At 37.8% G+C, this 23,774-nt stretch overlaps 1 protein-coding gene across 4 annotated transcripts; it reads right to left on the bottom strand.

Annotated features, from left to right (window-relative positions):
- Positions 1-2,558: 2,558 nt before the first annotated feature.
- On the bottom strand, positions 2,559-18,886 carry LRIF1 (ligand dependent nuclear receptor interacting factor 1). Of its 4 annotated transcripts, none has more exons than XM_032155044.2 (4): positions 18,544-18,886; positions 5,895-7,422; positions 4,468-4,740; positions 2,559-3,014 (listed from the first exon to the last, which is right to left on the bottom strand). In XM_032155044.2, the coding sequence occupies exons 1-4, from the start codon at positions 18,609-18,611 to the stop codon at positions 2,574-2,576; spliced, it is 2,310 nt and encodes a 769-aa protein (XP_032010935.1). In that variant the 5' UTR covers positions 18,612-18,886; the 3' UTR covers positions 2,559-2,573. The 4 variants fall into 4 exon arrangements, with proteins under 4 accessions (XP_032010935.1, XP_058295458.1, XP_058295459.1 ...); XM_058439475.1 differs by having other exon boundaries at positions 2,559-3,011; XM_058439476.1 differs by having other exon boundaries at positions 5,895-7,414.
- Between the last annotated feature and the right edge of the window lie 4,888 nt (positions 18,887-23,774).

Genomic DNA, 23,774 nt, shown 5'->3' with positions numbered 1-23,774 from the left:
TCCTTCCTTTTTCCCCTCCCTCCCTCCCTCCCTCTCTCCTTTCTTTCTTTGAGACGGAGTCTCACTCTGTTGCCCAGGCTGGAGTGCAGTCGCACCATCTCCACTCACTGCAACCTCCACCTCCCGGGTTCAAGCAATTCTCCTGCCCCAGCCTTCCCAGTAGCCGAGATTACAGGCATGCACAACCATGCCCAGTTTTCTACTTTTAGTAGAGACGGGGTTTCATCAATGTTGGTCAGACTGGTCTCAAACTCCTTACCTCAGGTGATCCGCCCACCTCGGCTGCCCAAAGTGCTCGGATTACAGGTGTGAGCCACTGTGCCTGGCCTATATTTTCTAATTTTCTACAATACATTTGCACTGTTTCTATGAAAGAATGTTTAAACATTTTTCAAAGGAAGTGATGATTCATGAAATTACATTCTGCTGATGAATCAAGAAGACTGACAATTGACTACTGAATCTAGTAATATGGAAGTCACTGGTGACCTTGACAATATGTTTATGTGGTGTAGGGAGAGCAAAACCTGGCTGAAATAGTTTGGCAGTTCCTCAGAACATAGTTAAACACAGTTATTGTATGACCCAGCAATTACAGTCCTAGGTATATACCTAAGAGAACTGAAAATATATACCCATTAAAAAACCTTGTACACAAATATACACAGCAACATTATTTGTAGCTGCCAAAAGTGGAAACAATCCAAATATTCATAACGAATGGATAAAGTGTGGTATATCCATGATGGAATATTATTCAGCAATAAATAATGAAGTGCTGATAAATGCTACAACATGGATAAACCTTGAAAACATTAGACTAAGTAAAAAACACCAATCACAAAGAAAAACATATTGTATGATTCCATATATATGAAACGTTCACAACAGGCAATTCCATAAAGACAGAAAGCTTTTTAGTGCTTGCCTATGGCAGAAGGAGAGGTGATGGGGAATGACTGCTGATGGGTATAAAGTTTGTTTGGGGGATGTTTTGAACATTTTGAAAATGTCCTAAAATTATAGTGTTGATGATTGTACAACTCTGTAAACATAATAAAAACCAGTGAACTGTGTACTTTAAAAAGCTGGATTTTACAGTACATGAATTATATTGCAAAACAGCTGTTAATAAAATAAAAAGCAGCAAAATTTAGCTGATGCGTATATTTGTTTCACTTCTTTACAGTATTTTCTGATTTACTCTTTTGTTGCCATTGCACAGATTTTTTTTTCTTTAACCTCTCTTACTTCCAGAGGTTTTTTTTTTTTTTGAGACGGAGTCTGGCTCTGTCGCTCAGGCTGTAGTGCAGTGGTGGCACGATCTTGGCTCACTGCAACTTCTGCCTCCTGGGTTCAGGCGATTCTCCTGCCTCAGCCTCCTTAGTGAGGATTACAGGTGCCCGCCACCATGCCCGACTAATTTTTGTGTTTTTAGTAGAGATAGGGTTTCATCATGTTGGCCAGGCTTGTCTCAAACTCCTGACCTCAGGTTATCCGCTCGCCTTGGCCTCCCAAAGTGCTGGGATTACAGGTGTGAGCCACTGCGCCCGGCCTGATCATTTTTTAATAACCTTATTCTCCTCCTCCTCTCTCTCTAAGAGACAGGGTCTCACTGTGCTGCCCAGGCTGGCCTCAAACTCCTGGGCTCAAGCAATCCTCCCCACTCAGACTCCTGAGTAGCTGGGACTACAAACACACACCACCATGCTCAGCTAACTCCCCATCTCTTAATCCCTATCCCTACACCATTCCCAAACTTTCCCAAATCAAAGATTAACCAGACAGAGAAAATACACTTTTACAGTTTAAGAAATATTAAATGTGATAACTGTTCAGGATCTACCTTTTACATAATCTCAGTAACATATGTACATAGTCCAAAAAAAAAAAAAAAAGAGCATTTGCCTGGGAACAACACATCACTATAAGCAAACAAAACATCAAAACATCAAATAGTCTGAATTCTAAAATACACTTTGGATTATGTAAAATTACATGGTAAAGTTACAAATGTTGTTCATTCTTGAGAAATGTTTGAATGTTTAAATAATGTTGCCATAATACGTATTATTTCATGACATTAAAAAAAAAATGGTGAATACAAGGTATCATCATTTTAAGGGTAAAGAGATAAAGCAAGTACATATACAAATCCACTGGAAAAGCTAAGTTTGGAGCTGATTTCCTCTCTTGGATTGTAAAATTTCAGTAATACAGTCATTATCTACTGCTGGAATAATGCCTGAGCAATTTAGGTAAAGATACAAACAATAACAAAAACCCTGCCCAAATATTCAAACTTTGAGAATTCTAGTTAAAATAATAGAAAAATATAAAATTTATCCTTCCAAAAAAAGGTATCTAAGACAAAGGTATAGATACCGCATGTAAATTATTCACAAGTCATATGTGAATCAACCTTTTCTGTATTCCTTAAAGTTCTATAATCAATTGATGAAAAAACAAGTTTCATATTCAAAGACACTTTCAGAACACATCTACAATTAACTTATTAATGCAGAAGTATATTTTAAAAAACAGCTATTTCACTGAAGTCTTTACAGGAGATTTTATTTTTGGTGCATCTTCTTACGCATTTCTTCAAGAGCTGCTTCTTTCTCTCTCAGCACCTTCTTAAGTCTTCTTATTTTTTCATCTCGAATAGTTTCTTCTAACTCCGGTGGTGTCACTGGGAAAATATCTTCGGTATAATTATTATTGAAGAAATGACTTTGTTCATAAGCTGCATTTGAATTCAATGTGCCTTTCTCTTGCTTCTCATGGGTATAATATTCCATCTCAGCTCTCTTTTCTTGTCTGGTTTTACTATGACTCGTGAGAATGTTATGTTGTGACACATCTGAAGTTGGTACAATACTGCCTAGGGGTTGGGAACTGGTGACATTAGCTTCCCCATTTATGATTGCGTTATAAGCATTCTCTGTTTTTCTCTTCTTTATGTGATCCATCTTCTTAATAGTTTTTGCTTTTCTTTTCTTATCAAAATTCTGCTGCAATATTGAATAACATTCCAAAACAAAAACAAAATGTTACTGCTAAATGCACCGAGTACTATCAAATTTAACAACGTCTGCAGAAACAAATATTTAGCTATTACAATTAACAAAATTTATGGAAGACAACTACAGCAAGAAAGAAATATTTCCCACTGTATGGTACCAAAATGTCTTAATCATATTCCATAAGAAGAAATTGCCTAATTCACATTTTCTTGCTCAAGTATTAGAAGCCATACTGACTCACCACAGAAATATAATAGCACTTGTAAAGTGCCTGAGATACAAAATTGATTTAGTTTCTTTTCCTTTGCACAGCAGGCACATGTGGAGGATTTTCATTCGAAAAGGTTACTTGTCTCTGATCTAAAGTTCAGAATATTACATAATGACATATTCATACATCAAAGTATAACAGTAGGCAAAGTTATAGACATTTCTTTCTATCATTATTAGCTATATAAGTTGCTTAAAAGTTTATTATTAAGAACATATGCATGCTTATATCTTCTACTACATTTGAATTATTTCCTTTAGATAGAGTCCTCAAAGTAGAATGACTAGTTAAAAAGCTATGGCCATTTTCTTATAATGGGAAAAAAATGTAGTAGGTGAATAAAAACAATTAAAACACATCTTTAACTGGATGCATTTTTACCTGTGCACGCGCACGTGTGTGTGTGTTTTTATATATATATATATATATAAAAATAATTTTTTTTTTTTTGAGACGGAGGTTCATTCTGTTGCCAGACTGGAGTGCAGTGGTGCGATCTCAGCTCACCGCAACCTCTGCCTTCCGGGTTCAAGCGATTCTCCTGCCCTCAGCTTCCCAAGTAGTTGGGACTACAGGTGCGTGCTACTTCGCCTAGCTAATTTTTTGTATTTTTAGTAGAGACGGGGTTTCACCACGTTGGCCAAGATGGTCTCCATCTCTTGACCTCGTGATCCGCCCACCTCGGCCTCCCAAAGTGCTGGGATTACAGGCGTGAGCCACTACGCCCGGCCTGGTTCTTTTGTTGTTGTTGTTGTTTGAGATGGAGTCCTGCCCTGTCGCCTGGGCTGGAGTGCAATGGTGTGATCTCGGCTCACTACAACCTCCACCTCCCGGGTTCAAGTGATTCTCCTGCCTCGGCCTCCTGAATAGCTGGAATTACAGGTGCCCGCCACCAGGCCCAGCTAATTTTTGTATTTTTAGTAGAGACGGGGTTTCATCATGTTCGTCAGGCTGGTCTTGTATTCCTGACCTCAGGTGATCCACCCGCCTCAGCCTTCCAAAATGCTGGGGCCTGGTTGTTTTAAATATCGTTTTGGTATTATATATTTGCAAAACCAGTAACAACCATCATTTATACTAATGCACAAGGGTTAATACCAAATCAAGAAAAGTAATATTCATGGATCATTTGTAGTACTTATGAAGAGCACATTAAAATGTATTACCTACCTGTTTTCTCTCTCCTTCCTTCACCATAAACTCTGTCTCTTTGTAAGTACCACTCTTTACCAAACTGCTAAAGGAATGGAAACCTTCTCCAGAGGTCAAATGGTCAGGAATTCGAGTAAGGCACACTCTCAAATCTTTAGTAAGGCCAAATATCTTTTTAAATTCAGCATCACTCTTCAGATGTAATGCCTTATTACTTCTTCCTTGAGAATCTCTCTTGTCATTTCTTCCTTGGGCACCTTTATCTGATGTTGATGCCATCTCATTATGGATCTGGAATTAGGAAAAGAAAACACACAAGCAATACTGCTAATTATTCAAGTTACTTTATTAAGCAACTAAGTGATTATTTCATCTTACATAAAAGAACATATCATGCTTTATGATTGGTTGGTATTATCCTTGCCTTATCACCCACACTCAAAAAACTGAATATAAGGGAGTACGAACTTAAAATATTCCCCCCTACAATTTCTCAATTAATTTGTTGCACTAGAAAGGTAATAAGTAGTCAATTCTAAAACAACTAAAATGAGAATACGACTAATGACAACGTTAAAATAACATATATGACATTATTTAGAAATTGTAGTCTTCTGGAAAAGTCACACATGCCTTTAATCGATCTTGTATTAACAATCAGAATTTACCTCCTTACATCTCCAGAGTTCAATGAATTCTGTACTGAAGGGGAGAAATGCTGACATTATTGAGTAGACCTCTAAGTAAGCAGGGAAAAGGTGGGTACAAATATGTAGTAAGCACACAGACAGACAAACCTTAAGTCAAACATAAAGGTAACTATGTAGGCATGTTGGGTAACTGGCTGAGGAGTCACAAACAGCTAATAAAAAGGAAAATGAAATTTGTCTCCCCCCAAAAAATCAACCCATCAAAGATGCTAATAAAATCTTATTTCCACAAACTACTGAAAGGTATTGATTAGCCCTATCTCACCTTTTCCATGGTATACCACCACCACCATAAAAAACCCCACAAAACCCCCAAACCAACTTTTTTACATGCATATTGATCTCCTCATATACTAAAAAGGCTATTATATATGAACATACATACATACATGTATGTATATACATATACTCACATATTTTTACTAAGCTTTGAATTCACATTATCCTTCCCCAACTCTTCTAAACCTTTTTGCTCTGTGAACTTTTTGTTTTAAAGATTTGGCATGCCAAGTGATTCAAGAGAAAGATTGTACTCCTTTGTACAAGATTGTACCCAATTGTACTCCTCCTCAAATTTGCTCAGATGGAAGTTTTGACTTGAATACTCATATGTGTATAGTCTGTGATGGGGTTGGCAGTGGGGGAAAGAGGTTATCATAGGTAACTTTGAGAATTAAGAAAACAAACTTTTCTACATAGATATATAAAAAGAGCACCCTGACATGGGAAAATTACCTTTGGTTCTTGGTCTCTGAAAACACACTGTTGTGAAGTAACAGTTGTTGCATCAACAGAGGAACTTATTTTCTCTATGCTCTGGAGGACATTTCCTTTTCTAGCATAAATGACGGTTGTTACTTTTCTGGGGGCATTGTGTCCTGTACTAAATCCAACTGGAAAGATTGGATTTGTGAATAAAGTCTTACTCTGTTTTAAGTAGTTACTGGATTGGTTCATATGTGGATTTGTGGTAGAAGGAGATGGTTTCTCCACTTTATTCTTCTCTGCCCTTAGATTGGCCATGGAAGCAAGCTGGGTATTGGAAAGTGATTTTGTCTCCATCTGGGAAGATTTACTTTTAGCCAAAACAATATTTACAACCTCTCTGGATATTTCTGTGACTGGACTTGAACTCACTGTCTGTAACGTGTCTTTTCTTACTGGAGTATCAGGAGAAACAGAATTCTGTTGGTCAATTTGTGATGGCAGAACATCTGTCCCCTTTTTAGCCAACAGATAGACTTTCCCATTAAACATAACCAAAGCATTATCTTTAATAGGCATATTTTTGGATCGCGTCCCACTAGGATCGATGGTACTCAATGGTGGCATATTTATAGTATTATCTCCCAAATTTTTCCTATCTACAAAAGTTTTTAAAATCTTTGAAGCCACATTATTTGAAGACTTAACAGGAACAAGAGATGGCGTAAAAGGCTGTAGATTATCTTGGAAAATCCATTTCACTGGAGCAGCTTGAGAATGCTGACCACCTTTCAATTGTGTCTCTGTAGCAACATTCTTTGGAATTTGTGTGGTATTTAGTATTACCGGCTTTGCTATTTCTGTAACAGGTTTTGGGTAAATGTTTTGAAAGTTCTTGGTAACTACATTTTTCACTGTATTTACAGGAGATACATAAATAACGGTTGGCATTTGGGAGGCCTCAACCATTCCTGAGGTACTGGTGGTGGCAGTTGCAAGTATCTTTTGCTGCACTGAAGGAGGCAATGATGACGCTGGTACAGATTTCACTTCAGCATGGGCTGGAATCTGTAAATGATGCCCAGAAGGCAAAACTGGAGACTTCACAGTCACTGGAAGACTCTGGGTATTAACTACAATAAAAGATGAGTCTTTTTGTGTTGAGGGAGGAACAGCAAATGTTTGCATGGTGAGTCCATCAATTTTCACACCATGACTCTGAACTTTAGAAACTGATGAAGAAAAATTTCCAGTTCCCACAGAAGTAACTCTACCTTTTTCTGATGTATCTACTGTTCTTGTAAGAAAATAGTTTGAAGAACTGGCTGGCTGAAAAATGGGCAATTGAACTGATGCACTTGTGGAAGAGCTGGAAATCTGAGTCTGAAAAGTAACTTGAACTGGTTTTCCTGTATTCCCTTTCAAAGCATCAGACATGACTGAAGATTGAACTAGTGGTATAAGATTTCCAGAAGACTTAGGAATTGGAAGTAATTGCAGAAGATTTTTTCCATCCGAGCCAATCGTCTGAACTACTTGGTACATGCAGCCTGAAACACTTAAAAGAACATTGAGTAAATAAATACAACATACTACATGGTATATACATTTTATTTAAAAATAAATATTTGTAAATATTTTTAAGTATTAAAATATAAAGTATATAATTTTCCATTTTGAGTTTTTAAAGTGAAAGACTGCAAAACAAATTATTTTGAAGTAGAAGAGATAATGATATAGTCAACTCCTTATATGATTAGGCAATGGGTATGAGATAATAACATTTATTCCTAAGACTAAAAGTAGACATTTCTAAGGTTTTGCCCTATATAAAATTATGCTAGTAAAGTAAGCTCCTCTTAAAATATTAGCATCCTCCCTTCTCCCTTTCCCTGAATTCCTTCCTTTTGTCCTCCTCCTCTACTCTAACTGAAGATTCTCATTCCCTCTCCCCTTACTCTTATTCCATTTCTCTCTTTTTCCCCTCAATCTGTTCTGTCTTCTTCCTTCAATAACTCACAAGTTCTGCCAGCCATTCTTCTTTTGCCTAAGCTATCTCTCATGGTGTTACCTTAGTTTGCCACATTTTTGTACTATAGATTTCACTGAACTGTTTACATAGGAATCATTTTCTTCTGATTACCGTTTCAGCACATTTGAGGTTTAGTGCTACATAGTCCCTGGTATAGCAATTATTTATATTAGTCAATTGTCAATCACCTATCAACCTATACATATAAAATCACTGCAATTTCAGGTGAGTGGTTTTCAATCAATGTGGAACAGACTGGAAATCAATTTTAACTGAATCAATTCTGACCCATGCCTTGAATTATTTCTTAGTATAGACTGTCTAATCTTAAGAAAAATCAATATATACTAATCTCTGTTTGCATAATTAGTTATTTAGAGATTACTTGAATGTAAATACCTTACCTTATTTATATCTAAAACATCTTTCAGCTCCTGGGAAATATTGAGCTTTCATGTCACACATACTATCACTCTACCTAGGTACTCCTCACCCAACTCAACTCTTCACATAGCTCAAGTCTTGGCATAAACGGTATTTCTCAAGAGATACATTTTCTGACCACTTTATCCTTGTCCTTCCTTGATAATTAATCCATAACATTATGCTTGTTAGCTTCCTTCATGGTATGTATCATAGATTGTCATCATATATTAATATGTTTGTTTATCTATAGATTGTCTCTCATGTTAAATTCTAGCAATATGAGTGCAGTGTCCATATCCCATAGACCTAGCATAGTCTTAGATAACTAAGATCAAATAAATACAAAAGTTCAAGGGCAAATAATAATAATTAGGATTCTCAAAAGCATAAAGGTATGTTTTTAAAACTCTCAGGTATTAATAAAAATCAATACCCAAAATTCTGTGTATCCGTGGAAATTTGGTTTACCTTTCTGCAGCCCGAATAACATTATTATATCCTTACAAAAATTTAAAAGTCTTTTGGACACATGAGAGTGGGTCAAAATATTACATTGACCTTTTGTTATTGTTGCTGTTGAGACAGGGCCCGGCTCTGTCATCCAGACTGGAGTGTAGGTGTACAATCTCGGCTCACTGCAATCTCCACCTCCTGGGCTCAAGCTATCCTTCTACCTCAGCTTCTCAAGTAGCTGAGATTACAGATGCACGCCACCAAACCCGGCTAATTTTTGTATTTTTTATAGAGGCAAAGTTTTGCTATGTTGTCCAGGCTGGTCATACACTGACTTTTAATACATTACAAGTTAACTTCTAAAGAGAATAACCCCAAAGAAAAGGATGAATTCTTGCTTTCAGGGCTTTAAGAGGAAAAATCTACCTTTATTACCTCCCTGTACCACAAGAAAAGCACATTTGACCTGGATAAAAACATATTCAATATTAAGTCATTACACAAAAATTTACCAAGTGTCTGTTTTAAGTTAAGCACCAGGCTCATTAGGAAAAAAGGGTCAGTAAGCTGTAGCCTGTGGGCCTAATCTGGCCCACTCTGTTTTTGTGGATTCTTATATTTTAATTGATTTTTAAAAATCAAAAGAGTAACAGTAGCCTCTGTAGTGGCTCCTCAATCTTCTTTGCCAACTCATACTTTTGAATCAACTTTCAAATGTTGGGAGTTTACCAAAGCTTAGAAAGAATCCTTCTCGCCGGGCGTGGTGGCTCACGCTTGTAATCCCAGCACTTTGGGAGGCCGAGGCGGGCGGATCACGAGGTCAGGAGATCAAGACCACGGTGAAACCCCGTCTCTACTAAAAATACAAAAAAATTAGCCGGGCGTGGTGGTGGGCGCCTGTAGTCCCAGCTACTCGGAGAGGCTGAGGCAGGAGAACGGCGTGAACCCGGGAGGCGGAGCTTGCAGTGAGCCGAGATTGCGCCACTGCACTCCAGCCTGGGCGACGGAGCAAGACTCCGTCTCAAAAAAAAAAAAAAAAAAAAAAAAAAAAAGAAAGAATCCTTCTCTTCCTATTCTGTACTCTTTCATTAGATGCTTTCTTCTCAATGCATAACTTCAATTAAATTATCACTTACACATCAACAACTTCAATATTTCTATCTGTGGCTTCTTTGAAATTTAGGCTTATACATCCAAATTCCCTTTTAACATTTTCATTCAGAATCTCAAACATTCCTAAAATTCAACATGGCCAGCAGATCTCTGCCCATCCTAATCCCCCAAATTCCATCTTCTGCAGGGTTTTCTTTGCTGAATAGCATCTCATCTACCTTAGGTGCCTTAAGTCAGAATAGGTAAATCCTCCTTTCTTATTCCTTATATTCAGTGATCACAAAACCCTGTTGATATTGTCTCCTAAATTTCCTTTCATCTGTTCAATTCTCTCCAAACCAACTGTTACCACTCTACTCCAAGCAAACATCATCTCTGGCTTAGAATACTACAATAGGTTCATGACTGATTTTTTTCTTCAATCATATCTTCTACCTTTCAATTTACTCAGCACACTAAAACTGATCTTTCTCTGCTTAAAACATTGCAGTGGCCTTCCATTATTCTTAGAGTCATAGGAAGAAAACCATTGCTTCTGATGCAATGTTAAGCCAAAGGAACAGAAGATTTTATGAAAACTTTGGGCAACTATACTAAAAGTTTCTGAGATGCAAATAGGCTGAGGATTAAAAATGTACACTGAAAATAGTGCTGTGAAGATCATTGATGGCTTTAATAAGAGCAGTGTGGTAGGGGAAAGAAGTTGCTGAGGAGTAGATATGAAGAAAGCAAGTAGACAACTCTTCTTAAACTTTGACTGTCAAGGGGAAGAGAAAGACTGGCAGGAAGCTACAGGAATAAATGGAATCAAAGAAGGGATCTTTCCTTTTTCTTTGTTTAAGGTTAGGTTAACCAGAACATACGTAAATACTCAAGTGAGCCAGTTAAGGGAAGAAGCTGGTAATGAAGGAACAAAAGGGATACACAGTGAGAAGGAGGTAGGAAATGGAAACCAGAGAGACAGGTGGAGGGACTGAATCTTAAAGAGAGCTGGAGACCTATCTCCTTCCACTGCAACACCGGAGGAGAGAGGTTAGGTGCATTTTCAGGTAAGCATACAACTTTGGGGTTAGAAGGCTGAGGTAATTCTCATTTACAGGGTTTTATTTTCTTTATGAAAAATCACACGACATCATCTGCTAAAAGTAAGAGCAAAAATATGGAAAGATTTGAGGAGAATCAAAGATTTGATACAGTCTTCGTGGAGAAGTAAACTGACCACAGAAGATATTACAGTTGCCAGGATGTGTTGATGGCATGGGGAGACAGGTAGTGGTTATGAACTTATAGTGGTACTAATCTGTACTCGAGATTTTCCTTGTCACACCAAGCACAGACAAGGAGAAAGCATATTGAGTTCATCCAGGGTTGGGGTGGCATCAGGAAGGTGCAAGAAAAAAATCAAAGAAGAGCAAAAGAATTTAAGGTATTGATAAGAATTATTAAAATGAAACAGAGTCTAAACTGGATAGGAAGAAAATGAGAGAATAAAAGGCTAAAGTATAGGGATAAAATAAAGAGATTATTGAACTGTAGGGCCAGATAAGGTTAACACTTACAGTAGGAACAGTTAAACAAGTCAGCTAGAAATACAGGAACTAGCATTTAGAAAACAGGATGTGTGAAACAATTTTGTAGATGCAGCAATTTCATCTAATAATAAGGACTACAAAAGTAGATAGGTGCAACAGAACACAGAATAAGATCACTGAGGCAAAAGATCTCTAATAAAGACGAGATGACAAAGAGATTATCTGTATGGATACTGAAATCACATGAGGGAAGATGGTGAGCTAGATGGTGAACTAAGTGCCAAGTTCAGTGACAGGAAGTTGGTAGATGGTGTTAACAAGCTGCAATTAAGTGATATGCCAGAAAGTTATCTTGAAGCCTACTTTCTTCTGCAGTCTATTTTCTTTCCTATTATTCTACTAAAACTTCATTCTCAAAGATTACCAAATATGTTCTCACAGTTAAATTTGTCTTTATCTTCATTCCCTAGGTACTCTCTGTTGCAACTAATTATCCCTCCATATTGATCCTCTTACCTATCATAGTTTCCACTGTGTACAACTTCTGTTTCTCTTGACTTTCCTAATGCTCCCTTACTCATTTTCTGCATTCTAAGCATTCTCCTGTAACTATCCCACATTTCTTTACTCTGCTTTTCTCCTTCAAGACATTCTTCCTTAAAGACTGCAACAATTCGCCGGGCGCGGTGGCTCACGCCTGTAATCCCAGCACTTTGGGCAGGATTATCATGAGGTTGGGCGGGTGGATCATGAGGTCAGGAGATCGAGACCATCCTGGCTAACACAGTGAAACCCCGTCTCTACTAAAAATACAAAAAAAAAAAAAAAATTAGCCGGGCGTGGTGGTGAGCACCTGTAGTCCCAGCTACTCAGGAGGCTGAGGCAGGCGAATGGACTGAGGAGGAGGCGGAGCTTGCAGTGAGCTGAGATCGCGCCACTGCACTCCAGCCTGGGCGACAGAGTAAGACTCAGTCTCAAAAAAAAAAAAAAAAAGACTGCAACAATTCTCATGGCTTCAACTATTTTCAACTATCTTCTTTGGAATAATGACTCCCATAGTTATATCCTTTTATTCCTGTCCCCTACTGGAATTGACATCAGTTCCATATTTGTGATGTCTTACCAAACATTTTAATACTATCGCTTTAAATCTACGAAGTTAAAATTACTCTCTATTGAAAACTAGTAGACTATCCTACCATTCAATCATATGGCAGCACCAATATTTTCCACATGATATAGGTTTTAAATCACCTAGTCATTGCTGATTTGTCTTTATCTTCATTCTTATTTACTTTAAATCCATCCACAGAACCTTGCATATGTGCTTACAAAGGTAAACATTTAATAAATGCATACTGAATCATCAAGTCTATAAGGTTTTCTTTTTAACCCATTTCATCCGTCTTTTCTTTCTTCATCATTGTGACTTCCACCATCTACATGAGATCCTCATCAGATGTGTCTAGCACTCATCATTCTCATCCCTACAGTATTTTGCTGATGTTTAGTTTTTCTGATTGCAGCCACTATTGACTATTATGTATCTCTGGCAGACTAAAATTGTTTTCATTCTGTTACCTCCTGTTCAAAGTTTTAGTATTCATCATTGCCAATTCAGCTGGACACGAAAATCATCTACAATCTAGCTCCAACCAATCTCTACAACAGTACTACCCACAACTTCTCAATGTGAATCTCTGCTCTTACCAGAGAGATCTCTGCTATTCTGGAATATGCCATGTACGTTACATTATTTACTCAAAGTATTATTATTTTTCTTCACCAACAATATAAAACTAGTTTCCAATTCCATCTTTTCCATAAAATATCTGCCAGTCACTCCAGCTTAATTTCTTCCAACTTGGAATCCCGAATGCACTCCCACTGGTGCTATTAATGTTGGAAATTATACAATGCTTTCTTTATTGACTTTAATCTACTAGCTAATTTTTTAAAATGAGTAAAGTATTGTTTCATTCAATAAGACTGAAACTCCTTAAGGTGAGAGGCTTTATAATTTATTTTGCAAATATCCTTCCGATATCAAGCATAGTATTTTATATGACGTCTATATTTCTGCTTTATAAAAAAACTGTATTGTGTGAGCTATTTTGCAATCTGATCACTAAATTTTTCCCTCTCTTTTCCTCTACTTCTCCTCCAAAAAATTTTAAAAAAGGAAGAAAAATTAAGCTTCTTCCATGTCAGTGTATCAGTGAGAGTCACATAATCTACCACAGACCATAAATTCCTGCAGGGTAGATTATCCTATTCATATCTATATACTCTGCATCTAATTCAGAAACTGGAAAATGCACACAATAATGTTAGCTGAATTGAATCCTACAAGCTATGATTTTTTAAAAAATCCATGATTTCTTGGCAACAAAATGTAATGAGTTCTAAAAATGAACCTGCAGAATGCTAAGAATAACTCAGGATGAAATTCGTACTCCTATCAATATACAGTTTTTCATATCTAGAAGGAGCCTTCCATTGAAGAGATTAAATAATTAAAATCCTACAAAGATTCTGTTTTCTGAAAGATCATATTCTGCAGGCTAATGTCAGAACTAAAACTAGAACCAGATTCTGCATCCCATTTTCTAGTATGGTCATCTAATTACTTTAAACCAGCTGGTGTTCAAAGTGAGAAACTACATTTGAAAAATAATACAGTTTAACAGTTTAAAAGAGAAAAGAGGAACATATTAGAAAGATTACGGGCTACTAATTCTGGTTCTTATAATTACAAGTTGACTAGAAAATGTACTTATCCTCTTTGAATCTGTTTCTTCATTTGTTAAATAGGGGAAAACAAAGCTTACTAAGAGAAGTAAATGAAATAACTGCCTGGGAGCGTAACAGTTATCATCTTCCATTAAAACATGCAATTGGTCTCTGAGAATAAGGTAAGATAAGGTCTTTTAAAAATGTAATGAGAAATTCGGCCAGGTGCGGTGGCTAATGCCTGTAATCCCAGCACCTTGGGAGGCCAAGGCGGGCGGATCACGAGGTCAAGAGATCGAGACCATCCTGGCCAACATGGTGAAACCCCGTCTCTACTAAAAATACAAAAATTAGCTGGGCGTGGTGGCACACGCCTGTAGTCCCAGCTACTTGGGAGGCTGAGGCAGGAGAATCACTTGAACCCAGGAGGTGGAGGTTGCAGCGAGCCAAGATCACGCCACTGCACTCCAGCCTGGCGACAGAGCGAGACTCCGTCTCAAAAAAATAAAAAAAAAAAAAGGGAATGAGAAATTTAATAAAAAGGCACATTGAACATATTGGTAATGTTATATAATTTCTGACATTTTTTACTATTCTAATATTGATATGAGGCATTCATATATTAGAAATAGACTAATAAAAATGTTGAAGGCTGATGAACATTTTATAGATACTTTTGCAAAATAAATTTTTTTCAACTGCTAGGAAATCCTTTTCTATCTTACAATCTATGACATAACATTATGTACATACAGAACATAATATATATAAGTACATAACATAGTTATCTATCCAATAATATGTACCATGTATTGCGTACATGATAGATGTTAACAGTTGTTACTAACTCTAATCCTAATAAACAGTCAAGAAAGTTATGAACTGCCATTCCCATTTTATACTTGAGAAAATGGAGATTTAGAAATATTTAATAACTTACTTAGAATTACACACTCCCCTTGAGAAAGCTTATCTACTTTCTGTATTTACTTTAGCATAACCCCATTTTAACAGGGTCCAAAAAATTCAAATGTATAAACTGAGAGATTAATGACAGATTTCACTTAGACTGTATAGTATGTGTGTCTGTCTCTCCCTCACACACACATACACAGACACACTCAAATCACAAAAGATAATGAAACACTGTACACAACAAAATGCATACTGAACTGACAATGAAGCATCATCATTCCAATCAAACCAAACCCCCTGCTGAGAACACTTAAGTTTAGCTCCCCATTTGAATACAAATGGTTATGGGAAGATAGCTGCCAATGGCCAATCACATGATGTCTTAATTCTTATTATTGTAGGATATATAATCACAGGCTTTCATTATAGTACCTCTAAGGTGATGCTTCCCAAATCTCTAGTCTCAGCTCTGACTCAGCCTGAGTTTCATATTCAAATATCTGACTGCTTTCTTGATGTGTTCCTCATCTCAGTTAATTTACCAATATCCATCCAGAAAACTGGCATCATAACTGATTCCCCTTTCTTCCTGCCAATTCATTAACGAAGTCGGTCTATTTTCCCTTCTATATTTCTTTGAATCCAACCCCTACTGTACTGCACCAGCTAGTTCAGGCCCTCAGAATTTCTGAAAAGACAACTGAAATAGGATCATTATATGTAGATCACTCACCCTCAAATCCACACTGCCAACAGTTACCTAAAATGTACACCCGTCTCAGTCTTTTTCTTAAAATACTCTGAATTATTTCCAATAGATGAAGTCTAATCTCCTTAGCAGGGCAAACAGAACCCTTAAGAGCTATCTATCTATCCTACTTGTACAGAATCAAGCAACAAGTATCAATCATAAATCATACACATCCTTTATTTACCAGTTCTCTGCATAAGCATATCCTGCTTTCACCTTTAACTGGATAGCTGATACTTATGTTTCCCAACTCAGCTGTTCTTGGAATCTTTCTTTCAACTCCCTTCCTCTACTCTCTTCCTTTACTACATCAACTCTACCTTCCTCCTCCTCCACCATGACTGTAAGGTTTTCCCTGCAACAGCCCATATCCTATTATTTAATCAGTCTTCCCATTTAGCACAGTCAATCACATAGATAGTAGGCACTAAATGAATGTTTTTTCATCAAATGTTTAAACTTTATTGATAATAAGTGGTAAGCTAAGATATGAACCCAAGTCTCTATGACTTAAAAGGTTCTTTCCACTATAGCGTTCTGACTCCTGCTTTGTTCTTTGACAATAAAACCCAAATCAATATAAATTAAATGCATACTATCACAAATATCTTCCAAATTTTTCCTTTGTACTCTACGATTAAATTTGGGTTTTACACGTGATGTTCTGATGAATTAGAGATACTTCAAACAATATACAACAAAATACAATTCGGTATTATGCTACTAAAAAATTTTAAATAAGCAGTAACAGGAAAAATTTAAGCTACAAACAATAAGAAAATCATAGTCATTTAAGTTATAAAAATAAATGATTTAGTACCATCAAACATGTTACCAGAAAAATAAGAAAACTAGGTTTCCAATAAACTACAAACGCTGTTAATATATTTACAAAATTATATCTGGATGTTTTGTTACTTACAAAACAGAAGGGAATCAAATATGCAACCATTAACCAAAGTAAACGTCGAAGCTTCAGAAAGTCATCTGGTAAATGTCCCAAATATATGATGTAAAACCTCAATGATTTAAATAAATACATTCAAAAATACTAAAAACAATGCATAAATCAATGAGTTAATGAACTCAAAATGACTTATGAATGTAATTTGTAATTTAAAAATCTCCAAATCCCCAAAAGGATTAGAAATTGTATAACAGAGTTAAGGGTACACACACACACACACACACACACACACAAAGTAAGGTTGTTTATCTTACTTTTTGTACTTAAAAACGCAATCCTAAAACAAATTTTCTATAAATTAAGCTAAATCAGAAGTCATTAAGCATTCAGGTACTAAAATAAGGCAGCAGAAATTAATCATTAAAAAGTAATTCTACTTTTTCATAGGTACACAGGGCACCCTCCGCCCCGTCCCCCAAACTTCCACCACAAAATTAAAAAAAAGAAAAAAGAAAAAAACGAAGTATACCAAAAAATGGCTCTTTTTATGATTTGAAATACAATCGTTCTATCTTGACAGTTCAATAGAATTTTGGCTCATTACTATTAGTGACCATTTCCTTTTATAATATTGCTTTTAAGGAATCACCATTACTTACGGTCTTTATTGCAATGAAGTTTTCTATCTACTTGTAATTAAAGAAAGCTACCTGCTGGGCTAAAATCTGTACAGAATTAAAGTTGTAGGCTTATAATAGTAATAGTTAACATTTAAATTGTGCTTTACTATTTTCCTACATGACGTATTTTACATTATTTCATTCTCCTAATCTTTAAAATATTTCTAAGTGCTATTATTTACAGACTGGAAACAGGTACCTGGCCTCACAAATGCTAACTAGCAAAGTTGAGATTAACCCCAGGTAGCCTGATTTTCTTCAAACGAAAATCCTCTTCCACGAGTTTTGCATCTCAGTTCTTCATTTTCTTATTAGAGTCTGCAGACCCTATTTTTTCCTCATCACTTAATCTACTAACCATGTGAGAGTACAAGTGAAAATATTCTGCTTTAGCTAACATTGTTTCCAATTCACTTCCTTGTAATACAATTTAAAAAAAACTAACTTACTGATCATCTATTTTCTAACTTTACAAGAATATCTTCCTTAGAAATACTGGACTCTCCTCATGCCACATATAAATAGCCAATGAAATGGCACTTCATTACACCCTACTTCATAAACGCTGTTCAAAAGCACTGACTTTACACGAGGATTTCTCCATTCTTACTTCTCTCTTCACATCAAGCTATTACTTGAAATTTTAAATATTCAATCTCCTTATTCTAAAGCCATTTTTCTTCAATCACACACCCTTTCTGTCTCACTATTAAAATGTAACTATTTTCACTAAAGGTCCAGCGCCACCAGGGCTGCACTTGCTAATCCGCGCTGACTGCTGCGTTTCTGCGTGTGCGTGAGAATCTTCCAGAAGGTTTGAGTCACATAAGAGCGTCGGCCATCTTGGTTTTCATCTCCCGTGGAGATCTACTCGGTCCGCCTATTAAACTTGAGACGCTGGAGTCCCGCGGAGCCGGGGAGGGGGCTGTGTCAGGCTCTAAAGAAGTTTTACATTTCCCAGAGAAAAGCGCTCTATGGGCTTAAAGCGCCGCGGAGACGAGCGCTTCCCGCCTGGGTGGCGCACTCTGCGGGCTCCAACTCCTCTCAACTACACAGCGTCCGGAAACGACGGCCGACTCCACATCCCTAAGGCGGACAGAGGGGCAGCCGTGGGGAGGATTCGAAACCGGTACTTACCAACGCGAGGCGTTGCCTGAATTTTCCTCTGCGGGTTTCAGGAAGACCCTCCGTAGGTTATTTGACATTTTAGTGGGGAGAAAGGGGACACCTCATCCAGGAAAGTGGGAAGCGTGGGGCCGAGTTTTCAATGGGGCGAGAACCAGAGCGAGGGAATGTTGGGCTGGAGTTGCCCACAGCAACTGTGAAGGGTTCGACCTTAACGGAGGGCGACAGCGGGCTCTCGAGAGGGTGTATCCCCAGGCTTCGGGGAGAGGTCGCGCACCACCCAGAAACCGGAAGGCTCCGGCGGTGGACTGCGCCCTCACAGCGCTATGCTCAGAGAGAATCGGCGTGAGTCTCCGCCCCCAGAGCCTACGACAACTCTCCAGACTCAGCCGGAGCAGGCGCAGGGGGCGTGGCCTTGGTGGCACCGCCCCCAACAGAGCCTGGTCAGTGCTGAAGACTGCGTCAGTCTGGCTCTGCTGCCCCGCCCACTGAAGCCGATAGCTGGAGCAAAGCGCGGTCGGGCGTCTTCCGGGATCGTCACGTCCGGTTGCCAAGGTGACTGGCTCGCTAAAGCCCAACCCTTATGATGCACTCCAATGGCAAGTGATATTTGCTATCTTTTCTTCCGGATCAAGGAACAAATCGCAAAAGAAAGCTCTCCCGACACCTACGCAAAATAAAATGTTTCCGGGGTCAATCATAAATTTTCTGCTTCTGTGCTCGCCGCTAGTGTAAGTTTTTCTCTCCCGTCAGTGCATTAAAAGACATCGGCGCGCTTTTTTGGAGTCATGCACTTGTGGCCTGAGAAAACTTCGAACGCCTGCCTGTGGCCAGCGATTATTGTTGCTGCTTCTCTGAAGGTTTCCCATTTACTCCTCTTTCCTGAAGCTTTGCCTCTAGACTTACTTAACTCTTTCCTCCAGCTCACGTTCATCGAAACTATCACTGATTGTCATATAGACCTTCATTTCTGAAGGGAGATCTGGGAGTTGCGTCAGAACATCCATTGTATTCATTAAATCATTTATTCAGCTGTCCATTGCAGTTGATGCTCTTTATCTCACACTATTTCAGAATTTTTCCTCGCAGCACTATTAATTATTCCCTCATCTTGACGCCATTGGCAATATACTTTCCTGGTTTTGCTCCTACCTTTTTGTCTACACCTTCTCAATCTCTTTTGAAGATATCTCCCTTTTCAAAGGAGTTCCTTACATCTTGATCACTGATTCTCTTATGTTTTCAAACTGTCTTGTCTCGTTTAGTGGTTTTATTCATGCTCCTGACTTGAATTACCACCTCCACCCATTATTTTACCGCCAAACACATATATGTCCTTGGCACTGATTTAAGTGTTTTACAAAATTAATTTACTCCTAACAGCTAATAAAAGAATTATTATATGCAGATGAAGTAACTGATGCTCAGAGAGGGTGAACAACTTTCTAGGGGTCATAGAGCTTGTGAGTGATGGAGCCAGGCTCCAAATCCAGGTTGTCTGGCTGAACACACCATGTACTTTACTACTGCATTATGCTGCCGTGTGACTCCTAAATTTATGTTCCCAGTTCTGATTTCCCTGAGATCTATACCTGGATGTTCAAGTGAATTGTTGAGATATCCTTTTTGCTATTTTTAAAGCCCCTTCAAATGAAACATGTTCAAAACCACACTTAACGACTTGCTTCTCTTCCCCCAACTACACATTTTCTTTTATCAGTGCTATCTCAGAAAGAAAGAAAGAAAGAAAGAAAGAAAGAAGGAAAGAAAGAAAGAAATTCCTTCTATTAAAATTGCCTAAATCCCAGTGTCATCCTTAACACTTTCCTCTTTTTATTCCAAAATATACAATTTGCCAACTTTTGCAGATTTTATCTTCTAAATATCTTACAAGTCTGCTTTATATTTCTATTACTACTACTGTAGAGCAAGCTTACTTGGTCTACTGAAGCTTTAACTGATATCCTCATATTCCCTCTTGTTTTATTTTTTATTTATTTTTTTTTTAGAGAGGGTCTCACTTTATCGCCCAGGCTGGAGTGCAGTGGGCAATTTCAGCTCACTGCAAGCTCCGCCTCCTGGGTTCACGCCATTCTCCTGCCTCAGCCTCCTGAGTAGCTGGGACTACAGGTGCCCACCACCACACCCGGCTAATTTTTTGTATTTTAATTAGAGATGGGGTTTCACTGTGTCAGCCAGGATGGTCTCGATCTCCTGACCTCATGATCCGCCCACCTCAGCCTCCCAAAGTGCTGGGATTACAGGCGTGAGCCCCATATCCACTCTTGTATTCCTCTAAATGCTGCAGCCAGAGATACCATATGGAAACACAAATCTAATGGTGTCATCTCACTGCGTTAAAAAAAAAAAAAAATCGGTTTCCCCATTGTTCTTATGATAAGGATCAAAATCTTTTATTCTTTTCCTTTTTTTCTCTTTTCTTTTTTCCTTTTTCTTTTTTAGACAGGGTTTCACTCTGTCACCCCAGACTGGAGTACAGTGGCGTGATTTCAGCTCACTGCAACCTCCATCTCCTGGATTCAAGTGATTCTCGTGCCTCAGTCTCCCGAGTAGCTGGGATTACAGGCGCACACTACCACACCTGGCTCATTTTTTGTGTTTTTAATAGAGACAGGGTTTCACCATGTTGGCTAGGCTGGTGTCTAACTCCTGACCTCAAATGATCTGTCTGCCTTGGCCTCCAAAAGTGCTGGGATTACAAGCATGAGCCACCATTCCCAGCCAAAATCCTTGATTCTAATCAAGATGTTGAACTAGTACAGACTGCTGACACCTGGAGAAATTAAAAAAAAAAAAAAAAGGAAGTATAGATTTTTAGGAATTAACAGCAACAATCACCACACACACACACACACAGAAAAAAAGCAGCTGTGAAAATTTCGATCTGTAGGACATTTTCAGAACTGGTATGTGAGTGTATAGAGTGTTACAGGCTAAAGCCAATGGCCACCATGGGAAGCAGAGGGTGGAGGAAACTATTTGAATTTTTCTCTTGTAACAGGTATGATCATTAATTGTCCTTTGAAAATAAACCTGTAGCAATAGCCAAGCCCCTGGTATAGACAGGATAAAGTTAAGGCAGGAAAAATCCATGCTAAGGTAAGGCACTGATGAAAATAGATGCAGGATTACCTGCCAATGTTGGGAAGTCACTACTCCATCCTTTCCACAAAACTGCCCTGGCTGGTATATTATAAATAGGTAACTTGACTTTTATCAGTGTGGTCTTGCACTACAATTTAAATATAACTCTTACCATGGAAATTGCCTTTTGGAGTGGAAGCTAATTGGTATGATTGGCAGTGCTTCTTTGAATTCCTTAGGACATACACTTTTCTTCTAAATTCATTGGGAAATGCAGACTGAGGCTTAAATATCTTTTTGTTGTTGTTGTTGTTGTTGTTGTTGTTGTTGTTGTTGAGACAGAGTCTCGCTCTGTTGCCCAGGCTGGAGTGCAGTGGCACGATCTTGGTTCACTGCAACCTCCGCCTTTCAGGTTCAAGCGATTCTCCTGCCTCAGCCTCCCGAGGAGCTGGGACTACAGGCGCACATCACCTCGCAATTCAGTTAATAAAGACTAGTTTAAAGACATATTTAGAAATGAAATGACCTGTTACTAAATTAGCATTACAAAAACAGATCAAAAATGTTAAACGTACAGTCAAGTTACATGGAAAATTAAAGTAATAGAAAACTACAGTAGACCCTGCTTATCCAGTTTTGCCTTCTGTGGTTTCAGTTACCCATGGTCAACCATGGTTCAAAAATATTACATGGAAAATTCCAGAAATTACCAATTCACAAGTATTAAATTGTGTGCCATTCTGGGTAGCATGATGAAATCATGATGAAATCTTGAGCTGTCCTTTTTTGCCCCACCAGGGTGTGAATCATCCGTTTCTCTAGCATATCCCCACCTGTTAGTCACTTAGGCACCATCTTGGTTTTCAGATCCACTGTCATGGTATCACAATGTTTATGTTCAAGTAACCCTTATTTACTTAAAAATGGCCCAAAGTACAGGAGTAGTGATGCTAGCATGTTGTTCTATTTTTATTATTAGTTGTGATTAATCTCTTACTATGCTTAACTTATAAATTAAACTTTATTATAGGTATGTATGTATAAGAAAAAAATGTAGCACATATCCAGTCTGGTACTATTCATGGTTTTAAGCATTCACTGGGAGTCTTGAAACATATCCCCCACAGATATACTACTCTATGACTTAAAAGGTTCTTTCCACTATAGCGTTCTGACTCCTGCTTTGTTCTTCACATCTAATTCAGAAACTGGAAAATGCACACAATAATGTTAGCTGAATTGAATCCTACAAGCTATAATTTTTTTAAAAATCCATGATTTCTTGGCAACAAAATATAATGAGTTCTAAAAATGAATCTGCAGAATGCAGATATACTACTGTATATCAGTGAAGATCAGAAAAAAATGAACATATTTGGGGGATAAGAGTGAAACCAAATATGAACTAAAATAAACACACTAGATGAGATAAATAGTTGAATGCATGCAGCTGAATAAAGAATTAGGAGACTGGTAGAAGAGAGTAAAGAAAATGTTGGAGGGCAGTAGGAAAGGATAAAAAGAGAGCAAATATAAAAATAAAAATTAAAATTTGTGTAATATAAAAGTAGAAGTTTCAATATCTGGAAAATAGGATTGCAGAAGGACAGAAATTAAAACAAATATTTTTTAAATCTAAAAACTATTTTTCCAGAATTAAAGAAAATAGAAAGATGTCAGTTAAAGCATGTCCTAAGGTATCAAGTAAGAGAAATAAGAAAAAAAAAATGCCTTAAGAAATTAAAACTAGAATATCAAAAAGAAAAAAAAATAAAGCCCTCAGGGAGGAAAAATGTATTATTTTCTGCATAACAAATAACCATATATTTCTGCATAACAAATAACCATAAATTTAGCAGCTAAAAATAACAAATGTCAGGAGTCTAGGCACAGCTTAGTCAGATCCTCCGTTATAGAGTCATTTACAGGGCTGCAATCAAGGTGTTGGTCAGGGCTACTGTCTCCTCTGAAGGCTCAACTAGAGAAGAAGCCAATTTCAAGCTCTTTTGTTGTTGGAGGGATTCAGTTCTTTGCAGCAGCTGGACTGAGGGCCTGTGTTTCTTGCTGGTTGTTGGCCAAAGGCTGCTGCCCTCAGTTCCTTGTCATGTGGGTTGCCAAAGATAAACCCAACTGAACAT

Source organism: Hylobates moloch, unplaced genomic scaffold (assembly GCF_009828535.3).
Source record: "Hylobates moloch isolate HMO894 unplaced genomic scaffold, HMol_V3 SCAFFOLD_5, whole genome shotgun sequence".
Classification (NCBI taxonomy): domain Eukaryota; kingdom Metazoa; phylum Chordata; class Mammalia; order Primates; family Hylobatidae; genus Hylobates; species Hylobates moloch.
The sequence above is the reverse complement of the archived record's forward strand: the minus strand, read 5'-3'. Positions and strand labels throughout refer to the sequence as shown.